The 12,884-nt window shown below is 28.5% G+C and overlaps 1 protein-coding gene across 1 annotated transcript; it reads left to right on the top strand.

Annotated features, from left to right (window-relative positions):
* The first annotated feature begins 6,111 nt into the window (after window positions 1-6,111).
* On the top strand, window positions 6,112-11,043 carry LOC107841890 (1-aminocyclopropane-1-carboxylate oxidase homolog). Its single transcript, XM_016685743.2, has 3 exons — window positions 6,112-6,698; window positions 8,209-8,530; window positions 10,744-11,043. The coding sequence occupies exons 1-3, from the start codon at window positions 6,181-6,183 to the stop codon at window positions 10,996-10,998; spliced, it is 1,095 nt and encodes a 364-aa protein (XP_016541229.2). The 5' UTR covers window positions 6,112-6,180; the 3' UTR covers window positions 10,999-11,043.
* Window positions 11,044-12,884: the final 1,841 nt, after the last annotated feature.

The following is a 12,884-nucleotide window of genomic DNA, read 5'->3' as shown; positions in this document are numbered from 1 at the left end:
AATCAAAAATATTATAGTAGATATTTAAAATAAATTTTCTCTATAATTTGATTTTAGTAATAAAAGTTTATTGATAGATATCCTTTTTGGTCATTTGTCTCAAAAAATACTTTTTGAAAAAGATTATCTAAACACAATTTGTTTATCAAAAGCACTTTTCAAATAAATTTACCAAACACTTACTAAAAAGTCATTTTATAAAAGTGTTTCTCAAATACGCAGGCTTTTAACAACAATTCTAAACGGGCTCTTTGACTAGAAACAAAAAAGTGAAAAAGGCAACTTTATTTAATTTTTACAATTCTAACATTTGAATCAGGTGTATCTCGATAAGTTGTATCTAGACTAATTTCAAGGAATACATTTAAGAAATCAAAAAGGTAATAAAGTGTAACATATCCTAAATAATAATTTATCTTTTTTTTTTCATGAACTTTTTGCTCTGATAATTAATAGTCACTAGTCAAGTATACGTGTGTTGTAGTGTGCTTCAAGTCAAATCATCATTAATATAAAATATATAAAAGAAAATAATTTATTAAAAAATAACAATTGACTTTAAAGACTGTTGATCATAGGCATGTCAAAAAAACTATTTTCCAACATACATTTTGTCTAATATTTTATGTACGAAATATTTATTTAGCTCACTATTTTGCGAAAATCCACTTATAAAATTTGCGAATATAAAATGAGAAGGCTTCTTACATATTGTTAACACCACACATACGTTTTCACATGAATTTTTGAGTAAATGTACATGTACTTGAAACTTTATTCAATTTTAAATTAGTTCAAATATAAAGGAATAGTAACCAAAATTTAGTCAATTTTATTTTAAAGTTTTAAATATAAGAAAAACTACAAAATAAAATTATGTCCGTCCAATGTGAGGGATAAAAAAGTTGCTCACTATTTCATGGAGAATCTTCATGCTTCTATATATTGTAGCTTTGTAATAAGTATTTTACCCGTGTACGGTGTATCTCATATGAATGGGTACACAATTTTTAAAAAGATATGTAAATAATTCAAAACAATGTCTTAGAGCTATAAAATTCTTTCTTTTAGAAAAAGTAAATTTCTGAAAATAATGAACCTCTTTTCATTTAGTTGTCTCAATAAAAGAAGAAATTTCACCTTAAGCAGCTTTATGCATCAAGCCATGTTTGGAGTATCAATATCTTAATCATCTTCTACGATATGAATTATCACATAAAGGATAATAACAAAATAACACATAATGATAGATCAGAAACTACAACAGTACAATATGATTAAATCTAATCTTTAAACAAAAGTTTATCAAAGATTGAATAATCGAGATATTAGTTCAATACAATTAAATCTAACCTTTACACTCTTTAGCAGTTATATCGTGAATATTGTTCTATTTTGATTTGACATAAAATTTAAGAAAAATAAAGAATATTTTTGAATCGGATTAAGGAAAGGATCATTTCGTTTAAATAGATTGTTTTTTTAAGCAAAGGGAGTATAAAAGTTATGTTGACTTTTAATCTATATCTATATCTATAATAATATATTAAAAGTGTAAAGACCATTAGAAAAGTGAATTGAACTTTTTTTCCTTTATTAAAACACTCCTCTTTAGATAAAATTGTCTTTTCACCTTTTTTTTTTACAATTATTATATCACTATATATAATATCAACTCCTAAAGTATGTGGGAAGAGTCCTAAAATATATGGTATAGAAAGAATATATGGTAAGATTTAATTAATGCGACTCCTAAAATATATATGTTGGGAGGTTTCTTTTAGCATATATCTATATCTATATCTATAATCTATAATCTATAATATATTAAAAGTGTGAAAACCCTTAGAAAAGTGATTTGAACTTTTTATCCTTCATTAAAAGTCTTTGCTTTTGACAAAATCATCTTTTCACTATTTTTCTTTCAATTATTATTTAATTATATTTATAATATTAATTTAACTCCTAAAATATATAGAAAGAAATATATTTGAATTAAAGACTCCTAAAATATATGTAATTCCTAAAATATATGTAATAAGATTATTTTACATCTTTGTTTATTGAAGGTAATTTTTGAAAATTTTCTATACGTATACAAATGCACCTTTTATTTTCAATCTAAAAATAAAATTTTAAAATAATATAGTTTGATAAAATATTTATTTTAAGAAATTTAATTTAAAAGTATTCTATTATAAAAATAAAAAGAAGTACGAAAGTTGGACTTTTGTATAAAAAGCATATCTATATTTTTAATGGGTAATAGTTTGACTTTCTTTTTTATATTATATTAACCTGACTTCTAAAATATATGGGACTCCTAAAATAAATAAAAAGAGAACTAATTAATAGATCAATTAGAAAAATACTCCTAAAATAGGATAGAAAAATACTACTAAAATAGAACTGTATTAAGAAAATACTTCTATAAATATATTGAGATGCACGTTAAACTAGAGAAGAAATCGATTTACTTATTGAAAAAATATGATTGATGCTCTAGATTGGTAGATGCTTGATAATAGAATTCAATGTTTGTGCATATATATCTTCTTTATTTTCATTCAATTAATTTACTCAGCCTTGAAGAGTGTTTTTATGTAAAGGTCAGGTCTAATTGTATTATTTTTATATCTTTATTTTGAGAATTTTTTTGTGTAAAGGTTAAGTTTAGTTATATTATTTTGATATATCTATTATCGCATTATTTTGTTATAGTTTACAGATGGAAGATGAGTGTCGGGCGGCTTTGAGAAAAAAATTGTGTAAAGGTTAGACTTAATTATATTGTTTTGATGTCTCTATCATCGTATTATTTTTGTTGCAGTTTACAGGTGGTAGATGAATGTCGATCGACTTTGACAATTTTTTTTGGTTAAGGTTAGATTTAATTAAATAAATTCCCCAAAAGATGTTGAATTTAATTATTATATTCATCTTTATTATTTAAACAAATATCCTATTTCGTATAACATTTGAACTCAATAAAGTGAGGTACACGCGCGAGGCGCGTACACCTAAACTAGTAATACAAAAGCTTTAAAAATTCAATGAGAAAAAAAAAACAAGGAGAATCAGAGAAGAATGAAAAAATTATTGGCTAAATTGTCAAAAAAAGATTGGCTTAATTTGTTAGAAAATGGTTTGGGATTATCTCTTGTTAGGAGTAAGTACGGCTGGTTATATTAGAAGGATTTTAAGGTTTGAGGTACGTACAGCTGGTTATATTAGAAGGATTTTAAGGTTTGAACTTTTCAATATCATACAAAATGTAAAAAAATAAAAAAAAAATTATTTAATTAAATACAAAATTACTAAACTAGAAAATTATTTTAAGCTATTATATATCGCATAGAATAATTTAACTTTCATGAAATTCCAATTTAATTTGTCCTTTCTATTTTTAAAAGAAATTTGCTGAGAGACAACATGCAGTAGGATGCTTGAGATGTAATATTTATTTATATTATCTAAATAGATATTTTATAAGCATCACTTGCTTCTTTTTAATAATGTTTTTCTGAATTCTTGTGTATATTTTATTGATTGACATGAAAAATATGAGCAAAAACTCATTAACAACACTCAGAATAGATAAAATACTCTTTTCCTCAAATTGTTGTTATTAAATTATTATAATAATATTTAAGACATCAAAATTAATGAGAACTAAAAAATCATTATTTAATTAGAAAAAGTATTATTAAATCCAAATCGAATACTATTTAGAAAAGGTGGCGTGAAACCCAAAATCAAAATCTAGAAGGAAAACTTAAAAAAAATAAAAATTGGATCATTTCGATTTCATCAATTCCTTAGATGTATTTAAATGAATTTGCAGTATTAGTGAAAAGTACCTACAAGTATTCTAATTATCAATTGTTATTGTAATTTGTTTAAGATTTTGTTCTTCTTTATTATTTATTTGTGTAGTCTCTTTCAATTGTCAAAAGATATATCAAATTTATGGATAGGACGTGTTTGTAGTCATGAGGTTTGTAAATTTAGAATCTTTATTTTATGTTTTTTTAAAATCTTTTATTCTTTTTTTTAGTGTAATTTAAGAGTTGATTATTATTCTATAAGAAACTCTTGAAGATTTTTTGTATGAAATCTCTACGACTATAAAATATTAATATGTCATGACAACGTATTGATTGAAGAATCGCTTTGTTGATTGTTTTGTTATTGATAACAGTTACATGCTCTCAAAATTATATTTCGTATAATGAAAATGGTATGAATATCTTTTATTCCCCTTTCTATTGGCTACAAATATATTTATATCTATAATCTATAATTTATTTATATCGATAATAATAATAATAATAATAATAATAATAATAATAATAATAATAATAATAATAATATTAAAAGTGTAAAGGACCTTAGAAATATTGTTTGAACATTTTGCCATTAATCAAAAGTCTCTGTTTTAGATAAAATCTTCTTTTCATTATTTTCCTAATATTTAAGAGTTGAAAATTAACTAAATATTTATAGTAAAACATTTATTTATTAGAAGTTATCATAATTAATGAAACCAATATCTTTTTCATTAGTTTAAAATTAGTTGATTTTAAGAAGATCTGGAAAATCTACAAATAAATATGAAAGCATTAAAATATGAAATATCAAATTTCTAAAAGTTTTAAGTAGGTGAGAAAAGATTTTCTAGAAATTTAACTTTAAAAATAAGAAAAAATTTTAAATATAGAAAAAAAATAACCGTACTACAAATAGGTTCAAATCGATGCATCTTTCTTAGGCTCTAGCAACAAGAAAAAGAGTTATTGCATGACGAGCGCAAAAATGACGATTCATTAAACACTTAAACTTCTGATGGTAAAATATATATGTATTTACAATAAAATATAAGTTATGTTTACATTATTATATTAAAGTGTGAAAGATTTTGGAGAAGTGATTTGAGCTTTTTGCACGTCATTAAAAACATTCACAATAGACAAAATCTCCAATTTTAAATAATCAAAAGTTACACGTGCGAGGCATGTGCGGTCAAACTAGTTTTTTTTAAAAAAGGAAGCGTGCGGTTAGAGGCCCGCTTTACTTATTATGTTGACTAGACTTTATTTATTATTTGAAAAAGTTAATGAATTTAGGAGTTTAACTAATCATTCTTCGTCTCAATTTACGTGGCACCTTTCGAATTTGAAATTGAAACAAGTTTTGATTGCAATTTTTTCATGTATGTTTTCTTACTTTAGGTTGTAAATTATTGTAACTTATAGTATATTAAGTACTTTCTAAATATATAAAATTTTATTTTTAAAAAATTAAAAATTTCATACCCAAATTTACGATCAAATTTACATTGTTTGGCTCTCGAAAATAAAAAGTGTCATTGGAAATTGGGACAGAAATAGTCCCAATTTTCAATATTAGAACACGAACTCACGAATAGTCCTCCAATTTCAATATTAGAACGATCGAGAAGAGTCCTTCCCACGCCTCACCGTCAAGTGTCACTGCTCATTGTCGCCACCGTCGCTCGTCGTGAAATTTGCATTGTTTCTACCAATTGCCACTGCATTCATTGAAAGAGCTTTTTCGTCAATGAAATTTATTAAAAATGACTTGCGGAATCAAATGAATGATGAACTTTTGAGCAGTTACTTGGTTTCTTATGTAGGAAAAAAAATGTATTTTTATTAATATTTCTAATGATGCTATTATATAAATATTTCAAGAGATGAAACCTCGTCAAGTGCAGTTGTGGTGATGTAATTATATTCTTCTCATTAGTAAATTCTTTTTTGTGTGCTCTTACTTCTTTATAGTCTGACACCCTTAATAAAAATTCTGACTACACCGCTGAATAGATTAGTTACCCTAATATCTCGATTCGAACAAGTTCAAGCAAAATATTACTATATGAGATAATAAATATTGTTTGAGTGGCTATTTGAAAAGTCAACTCATTTTATTTATAGCAAAATTTGAAGCTGACTAAAAATGATACATCACTTGTGCATGGCATGGTTTTGGCCAAGGAAAGTGCAACAATCTTGCCTTCAAGTTGGGTACTATTGTGCTTACCAAGAAAAATTGTCACTATAAATATGCCATACTGAAGTCTGAACTTAAATCCATATCATCAAATTTTGTGTTTCACAGCTTTTCATTACTAGTTTGGTACTTGCTCCAATAAACCTCATGGCAGCCTTTAACACACAACAAAACTATGACAAGTATAGTGAACAAAAAGCCTTTGATGACACAAAAGCAGGTGTTAAAGGTCTTATTGATGCTGGAATTACTGAAGTACCTAAAATATTCAATCATCCGGAGGCTTTACAACATAACCCCTCAAATCCTAAAACTACACATTTCATATTCCCTTTAATAGACCTCCAGAACATCAACAACAACAAGAAAGAAATAGTTAAACAAATTCAAGAAGCATCAGAGACATGGGGTTTTTTCCAAGTGATCAATCATGGTATTCCAATGTCAATCCTAGATGAAATGTTGCGAGGGACGCGACGTTTTCATGAGCAAGATGTAGACATAAAAAAGCCATACTATAGTAGAGATGTTGCAAGGAATGTTATGTATAACTCCAATTTTGATTTGTTTAGTGATAAAGCTCTTGCGGCAAATTGGAGGGATTCACTTTATTCTGTCATGGCTCCTAGTCCTGCTAAGCCTGAGGAATTGCCTGAGGCATGCAGGTAATAATTTAACTTATATATATTGACAGCGTAAATGTTAATTATATTATCTACTACGATATTAGGTAATCTAAAGAGAACCAATATATGTGACAGTCGCGGTCCATAAATAAGTGTACCACAGAGTATGGTATATATCAAGTTGTAGTTAATGATTTGTACGAGTCCACCACAGAGTTAGGGATCTGATACATTATCAGGTCTCTAAGCAGACCAGAACATAAATATATAGCAGTAAAGTAAAGATGCAAGATGTTTACGTGGAAATCTCCTTGCTCAAGGGAGTAAAATCACGACCTACTCCATTAGGATTTCTCAACCTCTTCGCCATCACCAAACAAGATTCAGATTACACCTCTATGCTTCCTAGGAATTAACCTCTTAATCCTTACTAGCAATAACTCTATTGCTACACCTTTTTCCATGTAAATCTACTTGAAAGACTCCATTAGCTAACTCTAACTAAACACCACAGTTCAACATAAAATAAAGAGAAAAATACCCACAAGAATCTCTAATCGAGATGTGAGTTTACAGTTGTAAGAGCTAAAACAAAGACCTGTTCAACCTAGAAACAAAAACATATTTCACTATTAGCAGAGGGTTTCTAAGTTGTTGAAGTTTTGCTTTCATTGAAGAACAAAACAACTTTTGCCAAAGAGAGTGCTGCTTTGATATTCTGTAAAAACTGGTCTTCTCTCTACAAGATGATGTGCATATATATAATCCAATGGGAGAGAAACATTCCCATTGGTGGACAGGGAAAGGATCATTATTGTGTTGCTCCCCACTAACTGGCCCCTTCCACTAGATTTGTCAATCATCAAAACACTGAAAGATTAGAGAGACCTGAACCCAACAGGAGTAACTTCTTGCATACATAAGGGACCATTCCCATTAAGGTATATATCATGAACCAAAATAGTCCAAATTTTCTCTCAAACTTTTTTACAAAATGTTAGTAATATGGAGTATCTTTTATTGAAAAGGCCAAACTAAGAGGGGGCAGAGATAAATTTATCTTTGACTTTTTCTCCGCCTATTGATTGTTATTTGGCTAGATGCTTCTATTTCTTATTTGTAGGTCATAGATTAAGATGTTACTAATAAGCATTATGTAATGCAAATTCAAACTAGTCAAACCTTTAAAGTGTGGTACCAGACATTGACCAGGTGAGGGGGAAAAAACCTTTTTAGACATTTCACTAGTAATATATACAATCAGATCTCTTTATAACAAACTTTCTCTATAACAACTTTTCATTATAACATTTCTAGACATTTCACTAGTAATATATACAATCAGACCTCTTTATAACAAACTTCCTCTATAACAACTTTTCACTATAACATCTAAGCCTTCTTTGACGTCGATTTTCATGTTATGCATATTATATGTTAGATTTTGCTATAGTAGTCAAATAGTATCCACACAAATAATGTTACTATAGAAAGGTCTGACGGCATAACTTAAATTCATTTTAATTTATCAGCTTACACATCCTTTCAGGGAAATTACAATTGAATACTCAGATCAAGTGATGAAATTGGGATACACATTGCTTGAGTTATTATCAGAGGGACTTGGTCTCAAACCTAACCATCTCAAAGAAATGGGATGTGCTGAGGGGCTAGGCATATTGTGCAATTACTACCCTTCATGCCCACAACCAGAACTTGCAATGGGCACAAGTAAACATGCTGATGGTGACTTTTTCACAGTGCTTTTGCAAGATGATATTGGTGGACTTCAAGTTTTTCACAAGAATCAATGGGTTAATGTTCCTCCTACTCATGGAGCTTTAGTTATCAATATTGGTGACATTCTCCAGGCAAGTCTTTATTTTTATTCTTTATTTAGCGGTCTTGAAGTAATAGTAAAATTGTCTTTTTGTGATCTATAAATTAGACGTCCGAGCCATAAAGTTTATCAAGGTGGCTACTTACAGTCTATGATGATGCCCGGACTCTGAAAAAATGTTATTGTGCGTGCGTCTGATCCTCCAAAAGTAATACATCTTTTAAAGATTCAACATGGGTGGAGTGTTTTTTTCAAGAGTCTGACCGACCTGTTAGGGTTTTCGTCCTGAGTTTCTTACTATATTTAAGTTTTATTTTTTCTTAGAAAGAAAATAAAAATTACCATAATTACTTTTACTTTTTCTGAAAGAAAAAATATAATTATTTTCCATATTTGACTAACTTTTTCTTGGAGGAAAGGTTTTGGACATTTATAAATAGAAAATTCCCTTCTCATATCATAATACAATAGCATCCACGATATAGTTTTTTAAGAGTTTCGTTTAGGGGAAGATTTTCTCTCTCATTAGTTTTATGCTTTTTAATATTAGGTTTTATATGTAGGCCAATTGGCCAAATCATATAATAAAATTATATTTTTAGTATTGTTTTTCGTTGTCATCTTATTTATCGTCTCATAATTTGCAACGAATAGCTTCCGCATGACGCCCTCTCGATTTCGAACCCAAAAAGTGGTATCAGAGTCATGGTTCAATGGTTTGGTGGTTCAAATTGAGGACATGTTAAGATCAAAGTTGCAACCAATTTGATGATAATGGAGATATATGTCCAAAAGTAACATGTGGAGATAATTATCAATCATATTTTTAACAATCCTGATGTCACATATTTGAAAATAAAGCTCACTTTTAACCCTGCAAAAGGGCTCCAATATTTTTAACCCGAAAATGGCTAATATATTTTTTTAACCCCAAAAATTCCATTTTTAAACATTCCAAACAACAGTGATATATGAAGAATATATATGAAGAACGAAGATAATGCACAAGAAGAAGGAGGATCAAGAATATTTTGAAGAAAATCAAGCCAAAATGGGGAGATTTGTTAGGGTTTTTGTCCTAATTTTCTTGCTATATTTAAGTTTTACTTTTTCTTAAAAAGAAAATAAAAGTTACCATAATTACTTTTATTTTTCCTAAAAGAAAAAATATAATTCTTTTCCATATTTGGATAACTTTTTGTTGGAGAAAAGGTTTTGGACATCTACGAATAGAAGATCCCCTTCTCATACCAAAATACATTAGCATCCACGATGTAGTCTTTTAAGAGTTTCGTTTAGGGGAAGATTTTCTCTGTCATTAGTTTTATGCTTTTTAATATTAGGTTTTATATGTAGGCCAATTGGTCAAATCATATAACAAAATTATGTTTTTAATATTGTTTTTCGTTGTCATCTTATTTACCGTCTCATAGTTTTCAACTAATAGCTTCCGCATGACGCCCTCTCGATTTCGAACCCAACACAACCTAACTTACATTACATTCCTTTAAAGGTCACTATTTAACGTGGGATGTTGGTTACGTGCATTGGACTGCCTTTTCTTATGGGTGTTCGTTCATTTTTTATTGACTAATACATAAATGTGCCCTTTAACTTGACATCAGATGTCATCTATTCCCTTCAATTTTGGGTGTGTACAAGTAGATAGTTAAAGTATCAAAGATCAGTTGAACAAATAGATGCTCGCATCCTACATGTCAAATTGCTTGAGATCTGTCATGTAGGATAATCTGTTTGTATACATATTCACTTTTATGATAATTAAAATATCTATTTGTGCATACTCAAAGTTAAGGGCATAGATGACAACTGAGGTCAAATTAAAGAATACGTTTATATATTATGACTTTTTTAAATTATTACTACGTTAAGATTACAATTGAAACGAAAAAATGACCCTATATATCACATAAAATTTAAAGTGGTGTCTCATGGGTTATGCAAGGTGGATTGTTAGACATGATTATACTTGCGTATCAAATTTATGCATATGACATCCTACAATGTGTTATTCAGGATTGAATTTAGCATACATTTTCGAATGTTGTGTAAGTGTGACCTATAGACTTACAAGTGAGTTATTTCTTCATCAAAATTTTGGTGCAACAAACTGAAAGTTAGATGATCACTGATGAAATTTATAGAATTAATATAAATCTCCTTTTTAATGATTTTTAACAAATTATTAACCTATAGAGTTTCTTTCAACTTTTGATTTTTTAGCTTATATCGAATGACAAGTACAAGAGCTTGGAGCACAGAGTATTGGCAAATAAAATTGGACCAAGAATATCAGTAGCAAGTTTCTTCAGCACAGGGCCATTTGCATCTTCCAGAATTTATGGACCAATTGAGGAATTATTATCAAAAGACAATCCTCCAAAGTATAGAGCAACAACAATGAAGGACTTCTTTGAATATTCCAATAAGAAAGGACTTGATGGGAGTTCTAATTTGTCTCACTACAAAATAATTTGAACTATAAGATGTGGAGTTGAAGTAATGTCTTTTTGTTTGAACAACCCCCCCCACCCACCCACCCACCAAACCAAACCCAACCCCTCCCACAAAAAAAAATCAACCTTAACAATAAATGATGTCACATTTGTACTTTGGTATGGATCATTTGGTCAATGAGATAAAGATAATAATCTAGACAATAAAATTTTCATTGAATAAATAATAATTAATATAAGAAAATATCGCAATAATTGTCGTATTTGATTTAAATATGTTTAATGTTACGATTTCTATAAATTTTCTAATTCTTCCTTTCGAAAATATATTCAAGAATTTTTGAATTTGATATAGAATTTAGCGGACTTGATTTTGAGTGGTACTTGAATTTAAAGGTCTGAAGTTTATCTTAAATTTTACTTGAATTCAAAGGTCAAAAACTTGATATCGAATTTAGTGGGCCAAAATTTCTCCACTACGGATGGACTGATCTGAAGATTGGAGACTTGATTCGATATTTACAGTTGCTATAGGTTAGGGCTTCTATCGTGCTAGCAACGAAGACAAGGGATCTCTCTCGCTCGATGTTGACTTTTACTTAAATTCAATGGCCCAGAGCTTGATCTTGACTTGTACTTTAATTCAAGGGCCTGAAGCTTGATCTTGAATTTGGTGGTCTTGATCTTAGCTTTTACTTGAATAGTTCAATTCAATTGCTTGAAACGTCACCTTGAATTTAATGGACTTGATCAAGACTTATATTTGAAATCAAGGGCCTTAAGCTTGAGCTTTAATTTAGTGATCTTGATCTTGAATTGTATTTGACTTCAAGGGTTTGAACCTTGATCTTGAATCTACGTCTTGATCGTAGAAAATATCTGAGTGTTTGAATGCTTATAACTTGTAGAAAATACTTGTAGTATTTGATCCACGAGCTCTCTCTCTGATGTCTTGTTAACATTTCTCTTTTTCTGAATTATGAGACCTTTATTTATACTTTATAGTTGTAGGATAAAAGAATGATGGCGGCTAGGGATTCTTTTGGCCAATCAAATTGATGGTGACATGGCCATATTTGATTGGTTGGAACGTATCACTTGTACACATGGCAATTTTCATTAGTCTTTGATTTGACTAGACGTGTTATGTCATTTAAATTTCACGTGTCTCACTCACTACTAGAAAACATCATTTTTTCAACGGTAAATGTAGTCGGAATGTGGTCGGAAAATAAGGTAGTTCCGACTACTTTCCGACTGTTTCATGGTAGTCGGAATATAGCTTGTCGGAAAAATATTATCGACTACTTTGAATGGAAACGTAGTCAGATATTTAATAAATATTTATTTAATAATTATAAATATTTCGACTACTCTAGTCAAAAATTTAATAAATAATTATTTAATAATTATAAACTTTCTACTGAGGTAGTCGGAAATTTAATAAATAATTATTTAATAATTATAATTATTCTGACTACTGTACTTGGAAATTTAATATATTAATTATTTAATAATTATAATTGTTCCGACTGCTGTAGTCGAAAATTTAATAAATAATTATTTAAGAATCATAATTATTCCGACTACAGTGGTCGGAAGTTTAATAAATAATTATTTATAATTGTAATTATTCCGACCACTGTAGTCGTAAAATTAATAAATAATTATTCAATAATTATATTTTTTTGACTACTATAGTCGGAAATTTAATAAATAATTATTTAATTATTATTATTTAATAAATAATTATTTAATTATTATTATATTGCATTAGCTTACACTGCTTCAGATTATAAACAACATAACTAATGTATTTTTCACAATAGGATCAAACACGATAAAAATTTATAAATATAACCAGTTTAAAACATACAAAACAAACATCAAATCAAATAGTTTAAACAT

Source organism: Capsicum annuum, chromosome 9, assembly GCF_002878395.1.
Source record: "Capsicum annuum cultivar UCD-10X-F1 chromosome 9, UCD10Xv1.1, whole genome shotgun sequence".
Taxonomy (NCBI): Eukaryota; Viridiplantae; Streptophyta; class Magnoliopsida; order Solanales; family Solanaceae; genus Capsicum; species Capsicum annuum.
This window is presented reverse-complemented; position numbering and strand designations above follow the sequence as displayed.